This window comes from Anolis sagrei, chromosome 1 (genome assembly GCF_037176765.1).
Source record: "Anolis sagrei isolate rAnoSag1 chromosome 1, rAnoSag1.mat, whole genome shotgun sequence".
In the NCBI taxonomy this organism is placed as follows: domain Eukaryota; kingdom Metazoa; phylum Chordata; class Lepidosauria; order Squamata; family Dactyloidae; genus Anolis; species Anolis sagrei.
The window spans coordinates 16,567,820-16,590,476 of NC_090021.1; the positions used below are offsets into that span (position 1 = coordinate 16,567,820).

Sequence of the window (22,657 nt, forward strand, 5' to 3'; positions counted from 1 at the left end):
CTTACCTCTCAGAACATGTACATTCATACTTGAAATATTGAATTGTCAACAGTTACTTTAATCATCGGGAAAGTTAGATTCCTCGAGTGCAGAGCCAGCAAACCTCTTGATATCTGGTCTAGAACTATCATCAATACCAACCATCATGACCAATGGAAAGGAATTATAGCAACCGTAGTTTAAAACATGTATTTTCTATTCCAGTGGATCAAATATTTTCTATTCCAGTGCTAGTGCAATCGAGAGGAATATGAATGTAGTGTTCACTTTACAATTCAGCTTCTCCCATTGGGTGATATGGATCAAAATAAACATTCAGGAATCACCACAAGTGGGAAGCAGTTGCATATCTGAATACTTTTCTCCATATAGTCAATGATCACCATTGATTTTCATAGAAAATTTTGAATCAGGGGACAAAATAGCAAAAACATGTCTACCAAACATTTGATCCAGCTGCTCTCAATGGGGAGACTCATTTGCTCTCCTCCAAAAACAATTTCGCTGCTCTACCTATTTGTATGTGGCTAGGAGAGGCTGATGCAGTTATTATAAAAAGAGAAAAGGGAGAAGGAGAAGCTAACGACACCTGATTAATTTTAGTGTGGGTTTTTAATGGATTTCAACCAGCTAGTGTTAAAGGTGCAATGAGAACCCTCTTCACATTTTTATGCTGCAACAGATTAATATAGTTATCTTTCTGAAACTGCAGAAAAAACTATCAAGGTGTAAAAGAGAAAATTCACCACCTTTGATATTTTTTACAGAAAAGACAATTCAAATAAGGTAAAAGAAGACTAAAAAGGTATTTTCTCTCTCAGTTATGTTCTACTAATTTTAGAGATAGTTTCTAATTGCCTGGATCAGAGTAACGGATCTTATCACCCATATGGCATCAAATTAAAACATTTAGATGTATGCTTGCAAATGCCTTTGATACAGCAATTTGGAAAGTACTAAATCTCCCACTTCAGTAACTTTTATTTTCTTTCTGTTTTAGCACCGATGTTTACGATTTTCCTCTTAAGAAGGTTTATGGGGAATAAAGTTTATGAGGAAAGCAAAGCAAGGTCTCCGAAGAAAGCAAAGGTGAAGACAGATGTAATATTGTGAGGTAGGATAGTTCTGAAAGCATCTTCATTATCTCAAAAAACACACATACAGTTTTCAACTCCACAGCAAGCTACAGGCAAGTGAGTGGTGAGTAGAGGACGACAGAGTTTCCTATGAGTTTCCAGCATGTCAGCAAATAACTGTGATCTAGTATTTTACATTTAAGACATGCATTTTTGAAAAAGACGTTGTGAAGTTGAGCTCAGTATAGGAAAAGATTAAACCGTGACCCTTATTAAAAAATGTTACATCTGTCTTCATCCAAGAGGGCAATGTTCACTATGATATGGCCATAACTAGATAATAATAAACACAAATTTGAATCTGAAAATATATACATACATATATATTTTTATATTTTTCTCTACATCGCACATATATGCATAAATACTCAATGTATTCATATATACATATACATGTATATATACACACAAATCATTTTTGAGGTCTGTTAGCACTTGAAAACATTTATCAATGTGAAAGTGATGCCACATCACACATTGTATAATTCTCCAAGGAAATTCGATGAGCACTTGCTTATGGCCCAAACAAGGCTTTCGTCATTAAAAAGAATTAAAATGCTACAGATGAGAAAATCTCTATATTTACCATTAATCAATCTTAGCAGCCTGAATGGTACATTCACAGAAACCTGTTTTCTGTGCTTATGGCTTATACTTACTTGACAATTCCCTGCCTCCAAAGGAAAGCAAGTTAAAACATAATACAAGTATTAACGCTTTCTTTCCAGCAACATAACAAGAAAGTGTGTGTATACCATCAGTGGCATTCATGAGAAAAACACAGGCACTCTTAAATATAATACATAGGCTTGAATGTTTTGCAGATGTGAGGTACGTATTAGGAAACCCAGTGGGGCTGTGGCTGAAGCGAGGCTGCTCGATCTTTCTCTCTCCATACTAACAGAGCACTGCAAAGAGGATGGAACTGGCCTGGCTCTTACTCTGCTGCAGGTAGAAGCATTATTGCAACTCTTCAGCCAGGTGGAGCAGGTGAGCTGCTGAGTCAACAGGTGTCTTAGTGGTCTTATATAATGGCAACCCAGAATTACTGCCAGGTATGAAGGAGGTGATGGTCAGATCCGGATGTGGGCACCCAATCGCAGCTCAGAGTGCACTACGAAGGGGATCTGTGGGTGAAAATAATGTAACCATAGTCTGTCTCTGAGGTTGGATCTAAACTGCCATATATTGCAGTTTGGAACTGCATTATATCATCAGGGTAGTTGAACTATATTATATGGGTCTACACCAAGCATGGGCAAACTCTGGCACTTCAGGTGTTTTGGACTTCAACTCCCACAATTCCTAACAGTCGTTAAGCTGTTAGGAATTGTGATAGTTGAAGTCCAAAACACCTGGAGGGCCAAAGTTTGCCTATACCTGGTCCACACTGGTCCGAACTGCATTATACGGCAGTGTAGATCCAGCGTGTGAGAGTTTTGGAGCTATCAGAGACCGGGTGTGGTTTTCAGAGACAAGAAAGTTAGCCAAAGAGAACTGATTCTGGTGTTGAGGGAGTCTTACAAGGATACAATATTCAAGAGTAAATTTGACTACTAAATTTTAATGCATCTATAGGTATTCCTTTTTTTAAGAGTCCTGGGCACCTCTCTCAAGTGTGATAAGTCTGGTTATGCCTACCATAAAGAACCCACATAATAACACAGCCATTGTTCCACATATAGAATGGTCTCCCTTGCAAGGTTTCTTTAGTGTCTTGGAGGAGAAACATGGAGAAGCATAGAAGTTGTTTATAGTTACTTGAAGGATAGTCACACAGAAGATAGCACAGGATTGTTCTCTGTTTCTCCAGTGGGGAGAACTATGAGGGTTGAATAGAAAATAATGCCTCCACCGTCGTAACTCCTCAACAGATGGCAGTACTGGTGTGTGGCAGGTACTGGCTTGTTTAGTAGACTCTCCTCTACAGTTTCATTTTGGTGGGAAGCCTTAGCATTGAATGGTTGTGTTGTTAAAGTGCAAAGTATGGAACCCTGCGTAGATGGTTGGTCAATGTGACTTAAGCAACGTGCAGTCATTGAATTATTGACAGCAGAAGGTGTCACCTCAACATCTTTAAACTTACTCACCCAACAATGCACAGTAGACACATCAACACAATCACCATAAACAGCTTGCATTCTCTGATGAATCTTCTTTGGGGTGACACCTTCTGCTGTCAAGAATTCAATGACTGCCCATTGCTTAAGTCGCATTGGCCAACTGTTTGCGCAGGGTTCCATACTTTGCATTTTAACAACATAACCATCCAATGCTAAGGCTTCCCGTCAAAATGGAACTGTAGAGGAGAGTCTACTGAATAAGCCAGTACCTGCTGCATACCAGTACCGCCATCGGTTGAGGAGTTACGAAGGTGGAGGCATTACTTTTCATTCAACCCTTGTAAAACAAATGGGTAGAAATTACAGGGAAGCCAAATCAAGCTAAGTTTTAGAAGAAATATCTCAACAGAAAGAACTTCTGGATAGTGTGACACTACATTACGTGGTAAGAGGCCCGATTTCTCTGGAGGTTATTTAGCGAAATGATGGACAGGTGCTGGTCCATGGAAGTCGTAACTGCATTCTGCATTGCAGAGCTAGTTACATTCTGCATTGTGGATGATTAAGTGATCTCAAAGACTCCACTCAATTCTAAAATTCTATTATTCTAAAGTACCTATTAAAAAGACATCAATATTAAGCCACACGGAGGGCAAGAGGGATATAAAATGGAAGACTGATAATAGATTGGCTGGAAAGAAAAGATGGAAAGTGCACTGAGAGATAAAGAACTGAGTTGGCAGATTCTGTTCAAAGGAATTAATTGACAAGGTAAAAATAATGGCACCTTGGACACCTATTTTATTAAGGGAATGAAGACAATTTTAAGAAAGGTGATATGACACAAATATTGGGGATTTAAAAATATATATGCCATTTGAAACAGGGCCCATACTTGCCAATCATTAGATATGCCAACATTTCCCCCCTGCTGTGAACATTTTCTTTGCCCACCATGTATTTTCGTGCACATGGCTTCCCATTGTCCTACTTTTTAAATATTGGAGTGACAGGAACAAAGACGACACAGGAAGGTACAGAACGTGAAGGAGGCAAACCTTTCATTCAAAAGAAGCCAGGTTTTCTTTGAAGATAGAACATTTAAGAAGCACAGAACAGAAGATGCAGTAAAATAGTTTTGTGCACAAAAAATTCAGGCCATGGAACAAAAGACCAGCACAGGAAGGATATATAAAGCCTGAAACTCCCTGGGAATTGTTGATTGATGGGTCTAAAAAACGGTTTGGGTCCAGGCTATTTGTCTAATTGCATCTCCCTATATAGGCTATCTTGTGCACTGCGGTCAGTGGAAGAGGCCCTGCTCTCGGTCCCACCCCCGTCTCAAGCACAACTGGTGGGGACGAGAGAAAGGGCGTTCTCTGTGATCACTCCCCAACTCTGGAACTCCCTCCCTAAAGAAATAAAAATGGCCCCTACCCTACTCACCTTTGCGCCAGTCCACCCACCCATATCGAGACTTGAATTTTGTTATTGGTGTTGGTTTTGATGCTTGTTTTATATATTGTTGTAGGTTTTTCGGGTTATAGGGCCATGTTCTAGAAGCATTTTCTCCTGTTTTATATATTGTTATAATGTTGTTTTTATGTTGTTTTAAATTGATGTTATGCATTCCAATATTATTTTTTTTTAGTTTTATATGATGTGTTATGTACTGGTTGTTTGATTGTTTTAACTGTGATAACTGCTTTTAACTATGGTTTTGTATGTTATGTGTAATTTGTATAGGCATCGAATTGTGCCTTTTTTGTAAGCCGCCCTGAGTCCTCCTTCGGGGATTGAGAAGGGCGGGGTAAAAGTACCCGAAATAAATAAATAAATAAATAAATAATGTTTTTAAACTTTGTTGCTTGGGCCCATGTATGCTGCTCCAAGTCTCTTTGGGGAGATGGAGGTAGGATATAAAAATAAAGTTAATAATAATAATAATAATAATAATAATAATAAAGTTACAGAGAGTGAACACGTCAAGCTATTCTGGGACTTCCGGACAGACAGAGTTTTGGAGCACAATACTCCTGACCTCACAATCGTGTTAAAAAACAAAGTATGGATTGTCGATGTTGCAATCCCAGGTGACAGCAGGATTGAAGAGAAACAACTGGAAACGATGACACAATATGAGGATTTAAAGATCACACTGCAAAGACTCTGGCACAAGACAGTCAAGGTGGTCCCAGTGGTGATCAGCACACTGGGTGCAGTGCCTAAAGACCTTGGCCTGCACTTAAATACAATCAGTGCTGACAAAATTACCACCTACCAGCTGAAGAAGGCCATCTTACTGGGATCTGAACACATTATTCGCCGATACATTACATAGTCCTAGACACTTAGGAAGTGTCCGATGTGTGATCCAATACAACAGCCAGCAGAGTGTCTGTTGTGGACTCATCTTGTTGTGTTTCAAATAATAATAATAATTCTTATAGTGACACCAGAGGCACTAGGAGCCCCTGGTGGTGCAGTGGGTTAAAGCACTGTGCCGGCAGGACTGAAGACCGACAGGTCGCAGGTTCGAATCTGGGGAGAGGCGGATGAACTCCCTTTTTTAGCTCCAGCTCCTCATGCAGGGACATGAGAGAAGCCTCCCACAAGGATGATAAAACATCAAAAATCATCCAGGCGTCCCCTGGGCAACGTCCTTGCAGACAGCCAATTCTCTCACAACAGGAGTGAAAGAAAGAGCCTGAGGCCAGGAATTGTGGGAGTTGAAGTCTAAAACACCCGGAATGCCAAAGTTTGTCAGTTTCTGCTTTTTACTGTATCCATTTAATAAGAATAGGATTTTATTCTGTTTTGAACAGTATAATCTCTGCAAGAAACATGGCTTGTGTTTAGTCACAATTTTCTCTTTCTCTGAAATTACTACATGTTTCACATAGCATTCCTTTTCACACATTTGTGCATCCATGCACATAACCCTGATTCACTCTCTGGGAAATAAAAGCGTAATTGAATTAATATATGTTGGTTGTATCTCATTTTGAGGACTTGTAAATACCTCCTTATTGCATATTCATGTGTTAGTATGTTTCAAATTACAAACAAAATCAAGCAGAAAAGAATATTCATTCAAGTTATAATTAGAGACGAGGAGGATTTAGGAGACTTTTCTTTTTAAGTTACTGGAGTTTTGCAATAAGTCCATCCTAGCTTGGCAGATCAGCAATGAATGTATCTGGCTTAAGCCACAATGTGTCTCTTCTTAAAGAGTGAAGTGCTCAATTTGGACCTGGCACAGTTGCTTTGCCTTATGTCTGTTATAGCAGGCTGTGCTTTTTATTTAATTTTAGTTTGTTAAGTTAAAATTCATATTAATATGTTGGGTTGTATACATTTTGTTCTTATGGATGTATTGTTGTTGTATTCGAGCATTGAATGTTTGCCTTTTATGCTTGGAATCCGCCCTGAGTCCCTTTGGGGAGAAAGAGCGGAATATAAAGTAGTAGTAGTAGTAGTAGTAGTAGTTGTTGTTGTTATTGTTATTATATTGCTCTCATTCACCTCACTGTATGGGTACCGAATTATTTATGACTGTCAATCGTTTAGGGTATTAACGAAAAAAATCATCCAGGTTTTTTTCATGTCAGGAGCAACTTGAGAAACTGCAAGTTGCTTCTGGTGTGAGAGAATTGGCCATCTGCAAGGACATTGCCCAGGGGACGCACGTATGTTTGATGTTTTACCATCCTTGTGGGAAGCTTCTTTCATGTCCCTGCATGGGGAGCTGGAGCTGACAGATGGGAGCTCACCCCACTCCTGGGATTCAAACTGCCAACCTTTCGATCAGCAATCCTTCTGGCACAAGTGTTTAACCCACTGCGCCACTCAGGGATCCATAAGACTTCTTGGCAGGGGGTTGGTCTGGATGTTTTATATTTTACCATCCTTGTGGAAGGCTTCTTGCATGTTCCAGCATGGGGAGCTGGAGCTGACAGAAGGAGCTCAACTCGCTCTCCCTGGATTCAAACTGCTGACCAATCCAGCCGGCACAAGGGTTTAACCCATTGTACCACTGGGGTCTCCTATCCACCCAGTAAATTCTGGTATAGCTTTCACATTTATACTATCAAGAATTTTACAGATGAATACAAAGTGAGACAACTATTTCTTTTTCCATATGGTCTCCCTATACATTGAAGGGGTTTTTTTTTAGAGGCATTCACACTTCAATTTAAGAAACATGGCAGAGTGAATAGCCAGTGGAGCTTGAAAGTTAATTATGTAAAAATCACGTAGAAATGGAAAGAGATCATAATGTCACCACCACCTCCAGTTGGCAGGTCAACTTATCTCACAGGAATAAACCATCCAAATAGGATGACATATGCTACTTATTTGGCATTTAATTGGCAGGGAAGATAACGTTTGGCAGGGAGGATACTTACTTCAAACCAAACTGATTAAATGTTGGAATTGTTTCTTCCTATTTTCTGCCTACCTCTATTCTAATTGGGAGAAAAACATAACTGTGGAGGATGCCTGTGTGCAGTTTGCCCTCTGAACCTACAGGCTCTGGATCCATGAATTCAACCAATTACAGATCAAAACTATTTAAGAAAATCAAATATTAGAGTCCCTTTAAACAAGGGACTTCAGCATCCATGTTTTTTGTTATATACTGGGGGTCCTAGAATCAATCCCCCATTGATGTAGAGGGCCAACTCCATATCTTGCCATTGCAACAATTGCAATAGTAGAGTTGCAACTGTATTGTCGAAGGCTTTCATGGCCGGAATCACTGGGTTGTTGTAGGTTTTTTCGGGCTATATGGCCATGTTCTAGAGGCATTCTCTCCTGACGTTTTGCCTGCATCTATGGCAAGCATCCTCAGAGGTAGTGAAGTCTGTTGGAACTAGGAAAAAGGGTTTATATATCTGTGGAATGACCAGGGTGGGACAAAGGACTCTTGTCTGCTGGAGCTAGGTGTGAATGTCCCACCCTGGTCATTCCACAGATATATAAACCCTTTCCCCTAGTTCCAACAGACTTCACTACCTCTGAGGATGCTTGCCATAGATGCAGGCAAAATGTCAGGAGAGAATGCCTCTAGACCATGGCTATATAGCCCGAAAAAACCTACAACAACCCAGACTTGCAACTGTTGTTTTTTAAGTGTGTGGATTCTTTTTTAGATTAAAGAATTGACATAATGAAAACAAACAATATATTTGCCTCTAGAACATGGCCATATAGCCCGAAAAAACCTACAACAACCCAAACAATATATGTATTATGTGTTGTCGAATACTTTCATGACCAGAATCATTGGGTTGCTGTGCGTTTTCCAGGCTTTATGGCCATGTTTCAGAAGCATTCCCTCCTGACGTTATTCCCACATCTATGGCAAGCATCCTCAGAGGTTGTGAGATCTGTTGGAAACTAGGCAAGTGAGGTTTATATATCTGTAGAATAATGTCCAGATATATAAACCCCACATTCCACAGATATATAAACCCTACTTACCTAGTTTCCAACAGACATCACAACCTCTGCGGATGCCTGCCATAGATGTGGGTGAAACATCAGGAGAGAATGCTTCTGAAACATGGTCATACAGCCCAGATAACTCACAGCAACCCAATATATGTATAACAATAAATCTCTCTTCCCCTCTTTTGGAAATCACTGGGTCATGTGGGAGTAAGGAAAGATTGACGGATGAATACATGTTCCACCACTGTTGTATATATTTCTTTACAAACGGTGAAAAAGAAGACTCAATTGTCACAGATTTTCACAGTAGATTCTCAAGGATTAAGGCGGAGCTTGGAAACTTTTGGCTCCAAAAATGCTACAAATGGCACAATTCGATGTCAGGAATTCATAAAAGTGCCATTAAAAACAATCAACATTACAATATAAAACATAAATAAAAACTGTTAAAGCATATACTCATCTGTGTCATCTTTTTAAAAACGTTATCCAGTAACATCGTCTGGCCATTCCATGTTCATCATTAATAGTTCCGTGTTATCTATTCTGCTGCATTCTCAAAAGCTTGGTCAAAGAGTCAGGTCTTTACTTTTTTCAGAAAGTCAGGAGGGAGGGGGGCGATCTAATATCCCTGAGGAGGGAGTTCCATAGCCGGGGAGGCCGCCACTGGGAAGGCCCTGTCCTTCATCTCTGCCAATTGCACTTGCGAGGCAGGCAGGATCAAGAGCAGGGCCTCCCCAGACGATCTTTAGCTCCTAGATGGTTCATAGGAGGAGATACATTCGGACAGGTACACTGGGCTGGAATCGTTTAGGGTTTTATAGGCTCAAGCCAGCACTTTGAATTGTGCTCGGTAGCAAATTGGCAGCCAGTGGAGCTGACACAACAGAGGAGTAGTGTGGTAGTAGTCCTGGCTAATTGTGACAGATGATGAAAGCAATAGTTCAGGAAAACCTGGAAAGCCAAAAATTCTCCAGCATAGTGTTAGGTCAACATAGAGCTAGAGTTGAGTTCTACATTTCACTTTGTATCTGACTATTTTGAAATCTAGAATACCGCATAGGGCATTTCTTTTGCTTGAGTGTTTGGAATTCATAACTAGTAAAGGAATCTCTTGTGATGAACTATGCTGCAAACTTTTTTGAATTTAAATCAAATCGCAGATCAATAGATATCATTAACATTCAGCTGTGTGTGGATGTTGAAGTGTATTAGCTGGATATGTCCAGTTTTTTACTTCCTGTACAAGGTGATGTTTTTAAAAGATGGGAGAATTGTGTCTCCTCATAATCCCCAATGTACTCTGCTACATACAGAGGAGATAGAAAGTGTGTCTCTGTTTGTTTATGAGGTGGCGAAGGGAAGATATACAAATAGTAGACAGAATTCTGAGTTAATCACCAAGTGATATTCCAATTTAGAGCTACTTCATCTGTCGATATTTATTGCAAATATGAAAGGCTTCCATTTTGTTATTGAGGTGTTTCACCTAAACAGAAAGCCCTAAGGCAGTGTTTCTCAACCTTCCTAATGCGACAACTTCTTAATACAGTTTCTCATGTTGTGGTGATCCCCAAACATCACATTGTTTTTATTGCTACTTCATAACTGTAATTTTACTACTGTTATGAATTGTAATGTAAATATCTGATATGCAGGATGTATTTTTATTCACTGGACCAAATTTGGCACAAATATCCAATATGCTCAAATTTGAATACTGGTGGGGTTGGGGGAAATTGATTTTTGTCATTTGGGAGTTGTAGTTGCTGGGATTTATAGTTCACATACAATCAAAGAACATTCTGAACTCCACCAAAGATGGAATTGAACCAAACTTTGCATGCAGAACTCCCATGCTCAACAGAAAATACTGGAAGGGTTTGGTGGGCATTGACCTTGAGTTTTGGAGTTGTAGTTCACCTACATCCAGAGAGTACTATGGACTCAAACAATGATGGATCTGGACCAGACATGCGCAGATGTGAATACCGGTGGAGTTTGGGGAAAATAGACCTTGACATTTGGGAGTTGTGGTTGCTGGGATTTATAGTTCACCTACAATCTAAGAGCATTTTGAATCCCACCAATGATAGAATTGGCCCAAACTTCCCACACAGAACTCCTATGACCAACAGAAAATACTGTATTTTCTGATGGACTTTGGCGATCCCTCTGACACTCTCTCACGCCCCCCCCCAAGGTTTTTGACCCCCAGATTGAGAAAAATTGTTTTAAGAAACGGACTTTGGGTAGGGTTCAATAGGCATTGACCGCATCATTATACTTCATGTTTGGGCCTAATCCAGGAAACTACAAATAATTTCTGAATCATTTTACCTAAATGGAGAAATTAAAAGACTAGTTTGTTTGAATCCTCAGATTTAAATGGGTTTTTTTGGGGTGTGGGGTGTGGGGAGGAATTTATATTCTTGACTAGTTTCTTTGATTTGGACTGAACCACACCAATTGACTTGGCTTGATAAAAGCTGACATGGAACCGAACAGGAGCTATGGTGTCTGCACAGACGCTTTCCAGTCTCACCATGCAAGTTTCCCTTAAAAACATTAAGACAGGAAAAAAGAAGAAAATGTAGGACAGTCCATATAGAAAATCCTGATCTTTCTGATATTGTCACTGTCTGTTTTTGATAGTAAAATCCATCAGATTATTTCCTGTTCATGTTATTTTGCAGTATGACTCTTACACTGATGGCATGACATCTATAGGCAAGACATGGATTGGTAGAAACCCTCTTTACCTCAAATGGCTACATATTTAGTGAATTGGTATTGTGCTCTCCTCCCTGTTTGCAACTCAGGAGTACATCGGAGAGATGTGTTGACACCTGTGTGTACCAAAGAGAACACAGCGCTGCTCCCCGTTCACACATTAATCAAACCTGTCAGTACATCAGGTGAACTGGCTTACAGGAACATTTTGCTAACCGCCCACATTAAATATTCAGTTTATCCCAGGGACATAGCAAAGGCAGAGAAATGCATGACTCACTTGTAATATTTTCCTTGACATGGAAGTCTATTTCCTATGTATTATGGTAAGTGGCCCATATTCCTTGCAATTGAGCATTATCAGTCATACCACTTTTGCCTTAGAGGATCATGGTATTCAATCCCTTCACTTGGAGGGGCAACTTGTCTCGAAACAACAGCAAAAAATGTGGAGATGGTGTTTAGAAATGGGTGGAAACATTCATATAGGTATATGAAACTCATAGTGTAAGATGGCACGAAGCAAAGAAAACTTACAAACATTGTTTTAAAACTTCTCAGAGAAAGCACCCTTGAAAAGTAAATTCACATCTAGATGAATCAATGTAAGACAGAGTTTAATCTGCCCCTGAAGTCAATAGTTGAGGATGCTATTTTGAGACACTGGTCACATTGGCTGATTTTAAATATCAGCAAAAAGAAAAACCAGCAAAAACAACTTCTGAAAAATGGAATAGTCTTTATATTGGAATGAAGTATAATGAATATGCAAATGTCATAACGTATCTAGTAATATCGGACAACAATGTCTGAAGTAAAGGTAAAGGTTTCACCTTGACATTAAGTCCAGTCGTGCCTGACTCTGGGGGTTGGTGCTCATCTCCATTTCTAAGCTGAAGAGCTGGAGTTGTCCATAGACATCTCCAAGGTCATGTGGCCAGCATGACTGCCTGGAGCGCTGTTACCTTCCTGCCAGAGCAGTACCTATTGATCTTCTCACATTTGCATGTTTTCAAACTGTTAGGTTGGCAGAAGCTGAGGCTAACAGTGGGAGCTCACACTGCTCTCTGGATTTGAACCACTGACCTTTCGGTTAGCAAGTTCAATGGTTTAACCCACTGTGCCACTGGGGGCCCTGGACATGAAATGGCCTTTTACTTGGATGGCAAATTTGTGACATGGATACCACAATGAATGAAGTATAGAACATCTTTTGACAATTTTGGGAAAAGAGCAGTAGGACTGTTGGGCTAAAAAACATGGAGGCCTCTGCTCCTATGTTTTCCACTGTACATGGCTCTCCAGCATAGTAAGCCAGATGCAAAGTTGTGCTACAGAATTAAGAATGGGGTAGAATACATTTGTAGTATTGACTGCAACGGCATTGCCTGAATTGTGGTACACTTGCCAAAAAAAGGTTTGCTACAGCTCTAGGGAGAATGTGTCTGGAGTGAGTGATCCAATCTGCCTTATGCATTTATCCCTCTTTTTCAGGTCATTGCCCTACTAGTTATTCTCAGAAAGAATATTAGTACCTCTGGTCATGCAAATCAATCAGACAGATGCTGCAAACAGTAAATACAGACCAGGTGTTAGTAAAAATGCAGCCCCTAAAGTGCCACACATATTAGTAACACAAAAGACATTGGGGCGGAGTCATCAGCATTCTAGCCTGCTCAGTTAAAGCAATTCAATTTCAGAGCAAAAAATATGTCTCTAACCCAAGACCCAAGGCATTCACATTGTCCCAAGTATAAGACCATATGGCTTACAATTGTCCTGGATTGTCCGGGACAGTCCCACCACTGACCACATGGCCCCGTGGTGTGGGAGCACTTCTCTTAGGACTCCCACACCGCGAGACTGTTCCTGCGGCTCCTTTGATGGGCGCCCCACTCCTAAATCACACGAACAAAGCAGAGGGTGGGGAGCCAATCAGAGGAGCAAGAAAAAGGGAGACAGGTTGAAAGAAAGAAAGAAAGAAAGAAAGAAAGAAAGAAAGAGAAAAGAGAGACTCAGGGAGGGAGACACAGGCAAAAGGAGAAAAGAGGGAAGAGAAACAAGGATGGGAAAAGGAGAGAGAAATATCCATTAATTAACTTAATGAAAATACACATCATAAAACAGCTGCAGGATTTCTTCTTGGAATCAATGCCCAGTCCTGCCTTCTTAGTAATGATTTGCAACATAAAATGTATGTCTCTTATGAATTGTAAAATACCTCTGCTGTAAAAAAAAAAGGATGCTCTGAGACACAAAACATTTCAAGAGATAGCGATAACGAACTATTCAAGTACTGTATATGATTCCTTAGCTATGTAGGAATGAAATAAACAGTAGTGGCTTCATTGGATTCTTTATTAGCTCTTCAAAAGTGGCAAAATGCTACACAACCCGTCCCACTGCATCCACCAATTTGTGGACTTCACCATCCATAGCTTGAAAATATCTCCCACCTAAAAATAATACAAAATGCAAACCTTGATTTTGGCTTTTTACATAAGGGGCACCATTTTATTCCTATAGACATAACAGGACTTGAGCATCCACTGATTTTGGTATCCACAGGAGGTCCTGGAACCAAACATCAGCAGATACCAAGGGCCCGTTGTACTGGATGTTTTTTGCATCATAGAAACATAATAGGGTCTTGAAGATTAAAATATAGTGTCTGTATTAAAAGAATTCTCCACTGTGCCATAAATGATGGTTTGCGAAGCCTTACATGATCCTCCCAACACAGCCATTATGGTATGTCTCCAATAACATTTCTCACAGATATATAAACTCTGAGCAGAGCTGGCAACATTCAGCTCTAGATACAAACCACACAGTGATGAATATGGAGGACTGGCTTCTGATCTTAATTTTGAGCCTTCCAAACATAGCAAAAGTGTGGCTTGTGGCCTAACCTTGTTGGGGTCTGCATATTTGGGATAATGCCTTTGTTTCTCTGAGCCTTATTCCTTTTGTCTACAACATGGGTTGTTGGCTTTAGTTGCTCACTCCTGACATGATCATCCACAGTGGTATCAACACACACACCATGTAAGAAGACTGTATTTTGTGACAGAACCGCACCTTTTCTGTTTAGGCCTTACAGTTTAGAGCAGTGATTCCCAACCTGTTGTCCGTGGACCACCAATGGTCCCCAAGAATGGAAATATGGTCTGTGGTTCTCACCATTACGACACCGTTGCCTTGAAACCACACGGCAACGAGAGAGACTGGTCTCACAAAACCCTCTTATATTGCCGAGGTAACTGGGATGTTAGGAGGGAAGAGGTTGACTATCCACGAAAGATTACTACTACCACATCAGCTCTAAATTATTAAATATGGTTTTCTGTGGGGGAGCAGATGGCAACTTCTGGATGCCATATGTTCTGTATCAGAAACTAGAGCTGCTGTGTTCCATCCAATGCAATTTTCTGAATCAGCACCCCAAAGTCATTGATTTTTTTGTTGATTTAACTTTTTATTATGAATTTTATTATGTGATTTAACCTGTTTTAAATTATATATTTATGTGCGTTTGGCATCTAATTGTTGTCTGCTTGTACGCCACCCTGAGTCGCCTTCGGGCTGAAAATGGCGGGATAAAAGTGTAGCAAATAATAAATAAATAAATAAATAAATAACCAAACCTGAATCTAAAGTTGACCAAAAACCAATTTGCAACTCTTTTGGTACTAATTTTGGGGTGTGGTCCCTATTCAAAGTGGTCCCTATTCAAAGTGGTCATTGGTCAAGTGGTCCCTGGTCAAAAAAAGGTTGGGAACCACTGGTTTAGAGTAACATACCCAGGAAGGGTTTATCCATTTCTCCAAGTTTCCAAATGCAATTCAAAAGTCCAAACTGACATTTATATGGTAGGTCTTTAAAAAAAATGGTGAAATAGTCAATTAAATGTGTTAAGAAGGAGCTGAGGAACTTGTGTTTCACCTTCTCTGCTCTACCCAGAAGCTTACAAACTTCGTGTCCATTATTGTTTATAACTGTCAGTCTGGCTGGAACTGATAAGAACTGGGGTCCAAAAATTAGATGGTGGCCTTTTACAGTCTCAGTTATAGTGCCTTTGGGTTGTTGTAGGTTTTTTCAGGCTATATGGCCATGGTCTAGAGGCATTCTCTCCTGACGTTTCGCCTGCATCTATGGCAAGCATCCTTAGAAGTAGTGAGGTCTGTTGGAATTAGGAAAAGGGGTTTATATATCTGTGGAATGACCAGGGTGGGACAAAGGACTCTTGTCTGCTGGAGCTAGGTGTGAATGTTTCAACTGACCACCTTAATTAGCATATAATGGCCTGACAGTGCCTGGAGTGTCTTTATTTAACATTGCTGGAATGGATGCATATGATTTTTCAAGTTTTTGAGGTTATCTATAAGGCATTATTTTATAACACACTGTGGCAATGGTCTCATATTTTTAATCATTTTGGGCATAGGATAATTCCAAGTGGAGGGGGAATGAAAATTGTCAAGAAGTGCTTTCTGAGAGATTAATGTAGGAAGCCAATCCCCCCATCAGCCCTCTCAGAGACCAGCTGAGCCCCCAAAGGCCAGGAAGCAGGTGATGGGATCAGATGCTCTCAAACCGAAGCTTTTAACTTGCAGCTGACTGACTGCCCCTCGGTCCCACTTGTAAGAAAAGGAGCAAGCAACAGAAGCTCCCTTCTTATTCAGCATTTTCAAACCTCAGAAAGATATGGAAGATACTTTGGGCTGCCAGCCTAGTCGCTGCAGGTGCCGGCACTAATCCTAAAGGGCAGCTGTTGCCGTATATGAGGACAGGCACGTGCGCCTTGAAATAAGTGGCACATATAAATACTGACTGGTGAGAAAAAGAGTCAATGCTGATGACAGATGTATGTAGAAGTGTGGAAAGCAGACACACAGTGAGTAGGGAGAAAGGCCTGGGGGTCAAAGGGACAGAATATCTTGAGTAAGGAAATCGCTGAGGGATATCAATCTCTTTCAGAAGGTCAGCAATGCTTACACCCTTCCTACAGAAACTTAAGGGGTCCAAAAAGTAGTTTTTCCCAAACTGGACAAATCTGACTGAGTTCCAACCCTATCTTAAGAGATTTTCAACAGGCACCACCCACGGGTTGCTAAGAATATTGTTCACTAAAGGGAACAGGTGTTTGCTTTTCAAGAAGTTTCAAGAGGGCAAATTATATCTGGGTATCAAATTCTGCTTTTGTGCAAATGTACATATACATACTGATGTCTGTATATTAACAATGGAAGACATCCATTCCTATGGCTGCCTCAGAAGGGCAATTTCTGCTTCTTGTGAGGGCCTTTCCACACAGCCATATAACCCAGAATATCAAGGCAGAATAACCAATAATATCTGTATTGTTGAAGTTTTCATGGCCGGAATCGCTGGGTTGTTGTAGGTTTTTCAGGCTATATGGCCATGTTCTAGAAGCATTCTCTCCTGACGTTTCGCCTGCATCTATGGCAAGCATCCTCAAAAGTTGTGAGGTCCTCACAACCTCTGAGGATGCTTGCCATAGATGCAGGCGAAACGTCATAGAATCATAGAATCAAAGAGTTGGAAGAGACCTCATGGGCCATTCAGTCCAACCCCCTGCCAAGAAGCAGGAATATTGCATTCAAATCACCCCTGACAGATGGCCATCCAGCCCCTGTTTAAAAGCTTCCAAAGAAGGAGCCTCCACCATACTCCAGGGTAGAGAGTTCCACTGCTGAACACATTCAGGAGAGAATGCTTCTAGAACATGGCCATATAGCCTGAAAAACCTTCAACAACCAAATATAGAGATATTTTTCCATGTCAGGAGCAACATGACAGGGGGTGCCCAGATGTCCCTGAATAAGAAGCTGGAGCTGACAGACGGGAGCTTACTCCACTCCCCGGATTCGAACCGCCGACCTTTTGGGCTGCAATCCTGCCAGCACAAGAGTTTAACCCATTGTACCATTGGGGGCTCCATATAGAGAGATAATTGTGCAGTGTGCAAAAGAGACAGGATTACCAATCTTTCACCCTAATATAGCACTTGTTGCTTTAATAACTTCATGGGTGAAAGGCATTTTTAAAGAAGGTATTATACTCATAGCCCAGCCCTTCTACAACCCTATCACCACCCTGCTACAGCAAATGGGATTCCAATTTTGCATTCACAGCGTAGGAGGATGTGCTGGTTTAGCACTGGAATAATAACCATGCCTCTTGAATAATATCTTGAAGCCCCAATTCAGTTAAAATGATAGGCACTGTTTCTAGGTCAAGCTCTGACAGCCCTTCTAAGCCCTCAAGATTTGATGAAAAGGACTGCAATGTAATCTAATGTTATGCTGAAAGGTTAAAGAGGCAGATTTTAAAATAACATTACAAATGCTAACCATAACCCAAGGGAGGTTTGCATTTTAAAAAAAGAACTATATATTGTTCTACAGAAAGAGAAATTACACTGAAATTATAATCATCTAGCATATATGACTGCATAACAATATGCAAAATGGTAGAGTTGAAATCTGATAGCTTGGTTGCCCACAAAGATAAACAATAGTTCTGAAATCAAAAATACAAACAGTTCAAGGAGATATACTCATATTACATTCACAGTTACACATTAAGGTATGTGCAAACAAAATTTAGCAGACACAGTTTAGGACTCTGACCATGCCACCTGGATATACAGAGTTTAATTGTAAACAGAGAAGTACTTGCAGACCAATGTGTATTCAGCGTGCAAACTAATGTGCATATCTGTTGTGAAGATATATTTTGTCCAGGGTGTTGCGCACATGTGTTTCGCATGCCCTGTTTCTAAAAGTGAATGTCAAGAAGGCAAATAAATACTAAGTGCCTCTCCATGACATACCTTTCTTCCACCGAAACCTCCTTCAGTTGCTGGTGGGGCTTCGTGCCCTCCATTTCTCGGATGCTCACTGCATAGATTTTTGTGGTGTAGTCAATCGCTTTTTCTCGTGCAACATCACTATCATAACCTGGGACAAATGTAAAATTAAAATAATATGGTTTATTTATAATGCACTTTCCACCAAGTGGTGGAACATCAAATATATACAATCCAAGACAAAGATAATAAGATATCAGATCAGACTAGACTAGAGTCCATGAAAGCTTATGCTGAAATGTTTCAGTCAGTCTTAGCATATGTTAGTAGATCCCTCCTGCCTCTTTTCCTTTTTATGGAAACTTTAAAGTACAATGGGCAAATGCCTGGGTCACACAACCCTTTACCTCCATCTTCTTCTGCATCAGTATCTGACTCTTCGCTGTCAACCAGCTTGCTTTCTTGAGTTCCTACAAATTCTCGAGTCCAGATCATCAGAGCAGTATCAGCTCCACCCACTGTCAAAAGCACAGAATCATTATGTAACCAGCGGACATTGGTGACATGGGCACTGTGACCCACATACTTCTTGAACTTGGCATGCTGACCCTGCAAAAAGAGCAATATATATGTTCAGAAATGTCTTCTTTTCCCCAGTTTTGCACCTTCCCTTGTCACAAATACATCCTTCCATTTCCCACTGTACCTTACCTTTACGGGATATCTGAAGAGCTTTACAAACCCAAAGTCATCCCCTGTAGCCAAGAGAGTGCTGTCTTTGGTTAGAGAAGCTGCGTTGATGACAGTGACATCACTGTGCATTGGCCAAATTCCTTCACAGGTAGGACCAAGGACACATGTCCAGGTGCCCCATTCAATCTTCTCAATCTGAAAAGCAAAATAATTTTTTTTAAATTGAAATCATAATTATGTGAGTCACCTGCAGTTTCAGTGGAATTAATGCTTCTAGAAACAATGCAAATAAAAAGAGGTCACTATCTCTAATTATTATTATTATTGACACAAAAGCACAGTATGTCACAGCAAACGAGATCTATATGCTGGATTTCATATCACAAAATCACAAGTCGAACACTTCCCAAGCGTCTAGGACTGTGTGATGTATTTTTGAATGATGTGTGCAGATCCAAGTAAGGTGGCTTTTTGCAGTTGACAGATCGTGATTTTGTCGATGTTTGTTTCCAAATGCCAGCTGAGATCTTTTGGTACAGCACCCAGTGTGCTAATGACTACTGGGACCACCTGTACTGGTTTATGCCAGAGCCTTTGCAGTTCGATTTTGAGGTCTTCATAGCGGCTGAATTATTATTATTATTATTATTATTATTATTATTATTAATACCCTGCCTTTCTCCCTGTGGGGACTCAAGGCAGCAAATACTCCACACTAGACAAGCTTAAAAGGTGCAATACAAAAACAATTAAATAGTCACTGTCTCTAACTGATGTAAGATGGGCTAATACAACTTTGAGGAACCCAAGCATCACAGTGGGGTTCACATAAGAATCAATGCAAATCAGGGATTCATCTCTATGACGCTGCAAACACACACAGGAAGTTAATGAAGTAGGGCCCCACTTACACTGCCATATACTCCAATTTCTGAATCCAGATTATCTGCCTAAACCTGGATTATATGGCAGTGTAGACTCATATGATCCTATTCGAAGCAGATAATCTGGATTCAGATACTGGATTATATGGCAGTAGATCCAGCCTGAGTCAATGGAAGAATGGAAGAGAAAGAAATATCTATACATTTCTATAAAGGACCCTAACTAGCATGGCCAAATAAATAAGTGGCCATTCCCCTATCCTTGCATGAGCACAAGTGAGAGGATAAGACTTTCCTTATCAGCTCAATTAAAACCAAATATCCCCCTCCTTTCTCATTTGCCATAGGCAATAATCATTCTATCTGATCATTATTTCTGTATAAAGAAGTAAATTGGCACCACCACTGGCTCGATGAGGTACCAGCACTCTTTGGCAGAGACAGCTAAGGACCTGGTAAAAGTACAACTTCTATGATTCTATAGCATTGAGCATGGAAGTTAAAGTGTTGTCAAATTGCATAATTCTACAGTGTGTACACGTCTCCAATTTCATGAGTGTTGGGAACAACCCACAGGACCTTCTCTGAAGATCTGTTATACAACTTGTGTGCCAGCTGTGCCCGTACCTTGGGAAGTCTGATTTGGCTACGGTAGCCCATGCTGTGGTTACATCCTGTATAGACTACTGCAACGCACTCTACGCGGGGTTGCCTTTGAAGACTGTCCGGAAACTTCAAATGTTCCAACGGACGGCAGCCAGATTGCTAACAGGAGTGGCGCTCAGGGAGCACACAACTCCTCTGTTGTGCCATCTCCATTGGCTGCCAGTTTGCTACCAGGCACAATTCAAAGTGCTGGCTTTAGCCTATAAAGCCCTAAACCAGTGGTTCTCAACTTGGGGTCCCCAGATGTTTTTGACCTTCAACTCCCAGAAATCCTAACAGCTGGTAAACTGGCTGGGATTTCTGGTAAACTGGCTGGGTTCTCAACCTGGGGACCCCAGGTTGAGAACCACTGCTAAATGGTTCTGGCTCAACATACATGTCCGAACACATCTCCCCTTATGAACCATCTAGGACCTTAAGATCATCTGGGGAGGCTCTGCTCTCTTTACCACCTCCGTCACAAGTACATTTGGCAGAGATGAGAGACAGAGCCTTCTCGGTGGTGGCCCCTTGGCTATGATATTAGATCGGCCAACTCCCTTTTAACATTCCAGAAAAAAGTCAAGATGTGGTTTTTTGAACAAGCGCTTCCAAATGCAGAGTAACTGACATAGGAAAATGGAACGACAACAATGAGACAGGACAATGTTTTTAACAAGGATACACCTATGAATTTATATTTTACTGATTTGTTTAATTTTTATTATATGTTATGTTTTTAATTGTATTTATGATATTGTAAGCATTGAATTTTACACCTTGAGTCATCTACGGGCTGAGAAAGGCAGTATACAAATACAATAAATAAATAAATAAATAAATAAATTTCTGGCAGGTACATATGGGAAGATGTGTTCTTCAGGTATCCAGAACTCAACTGATTTGGGATTTGTAGGTCAAAATCAGCACCATTAATCCCTTAAGGCTCTATAAGATACCAATGTATGTCATGCTCCCCTTATTCTCAGTGCAAGTTTATAACTGGCTGCCGATCCAGTTCCGGGCACAATTCAAAGTGCTGGTTTTGACCTACAAAACCCTTTACGGCTCCGGCCCAGCGTGCCTGTCCAAACGTATCTCCTTCTACTTCCCACCTCGGAGTTTAAGATCTGCTGGGGGGGGGGGCTGCTCTCGACCCCACCTTTATCACAAGTGAGACTGGTGGGGATGAGGGACAGGCCTTCTAGGTGGTGGCCCCTCGCCTGTGGAATTCACTCCCCGGGGAAATTAGGACATCAACATCCCTCCTCTCCTTCAGGAAGAAGCTAAAAACCTGGATGTGGGACCAAGCGTTCGGGTAAGCTGGCAGATGGACAAAGACAACCAATAATGACCAGAGTAGGAAAGGACAATGACGATGCTAAATGGTTTACGGACTTGGATTTGGTGAACACTGACCACAAGATGTTTTATTGCTGCTAGTATACTGTCTGATGGTTTTAATTAGTTATAACTGTGATATTATGTGGTAAATTTGTGTATTGTATAGTGTATTGTATGTTGTAATGGTTAGGCATCGAATTGTGCCTTTTGTAAGCCACCCTGAGTCCCCCCCAAGGGGGTTGAGAAGGGCGGGGTAGAAGCACCCCAAATAAATAAATAAATAAATAAATATGAATATGAAGTAGTCAAAGGAAACAGGCAGAAACATACTATGTGTTCAATAAGACAGAGAGAAAACCCGAGATACCAATCTGCACATTAGACGCCTCCCCTTCTAGAACAGAGAAAAGTAATAATATTACATACAAAAAGTTCAATTTGTTTCTTTCCTACCTCAGTGGGCCTTATTATATGCCTCTTTCCTCTTGGCGCTTCAAAAAATAATTGTTCTTTGGCACCGGAATTGACTTGCAATAGCTTTCCTTGATCATAAAGAAAGAGGGTATCACAATAAAACTCAACAGATTATCTTGGTAATAAATAAAGAGAAGCTGAGAAGAAAGAGGGCAGAATTCCCTCCACAGTTTGCCTTTAATAAAAATTCTTTGTGAGCAATCACAAAGATAAATGCAATTTTTAATCTCTGAGGAGGAATAAAATGTCTGGAGTTCACTCAGCCTAAGGTCAGACATAATCTTCAAGTGTATTCCAACAAAATTCACTTTTTCCTCTGGAGTAATTATTAAGGAAACAGGAATGAGGTGCATCATGGTAATTGGCTGTCCTTCTGTTAAGCCATCAAGGATC

General features: G+C 40.6%; 1 protein-coding gene across 7 annotated transcripts in view; it reads right to left on the reverse strand.

Annotated features, from left to right (window-relative positions):
- EML6 (EMAP like 6) overlaps positions 1–22,657 on the reverse strand; it is a 202,035-nt gene that overhangs the window by 34,108 nt on the left and 145,270 nt on the right. For 3 of the 7 annotated variants that reach the window (XR_010908994.1, XM_060754569.2, XM_060754568.2), the window contains exons 24-27: positions 22,244–22,332; positions 18,936–19,112; positions 18,632–18,833; positions 18,249–18,375 (exon numbers count right to left, since the gene is read on the reverse strand). Coding sequence is in view for 4 of the 7 variants with exons in the window: in XM_060754569.2 (XP_060610552.2) it covers positions 18,249–18,375; positions 18,632–18,833; positions 18,936–19,112; positions 22,244–22,332 (595 nt within the window). In the remaining 3 variants the exon portion in view is untranslated. Of the gene's footprint in view, positions 1–1,478; positions 1,811–12,204; positions 13,288–18,248; positions 18,376–18,631; positions 18,834–18,935; positions 19,113–22,243; positions 22,333–22,657 lie in introns of those variants that run through there. The other 4 variants (XR_009629972.2, XM_060754570.2, XR_010908993.1 and 1 more) reach the window with 4 other exon arrangements.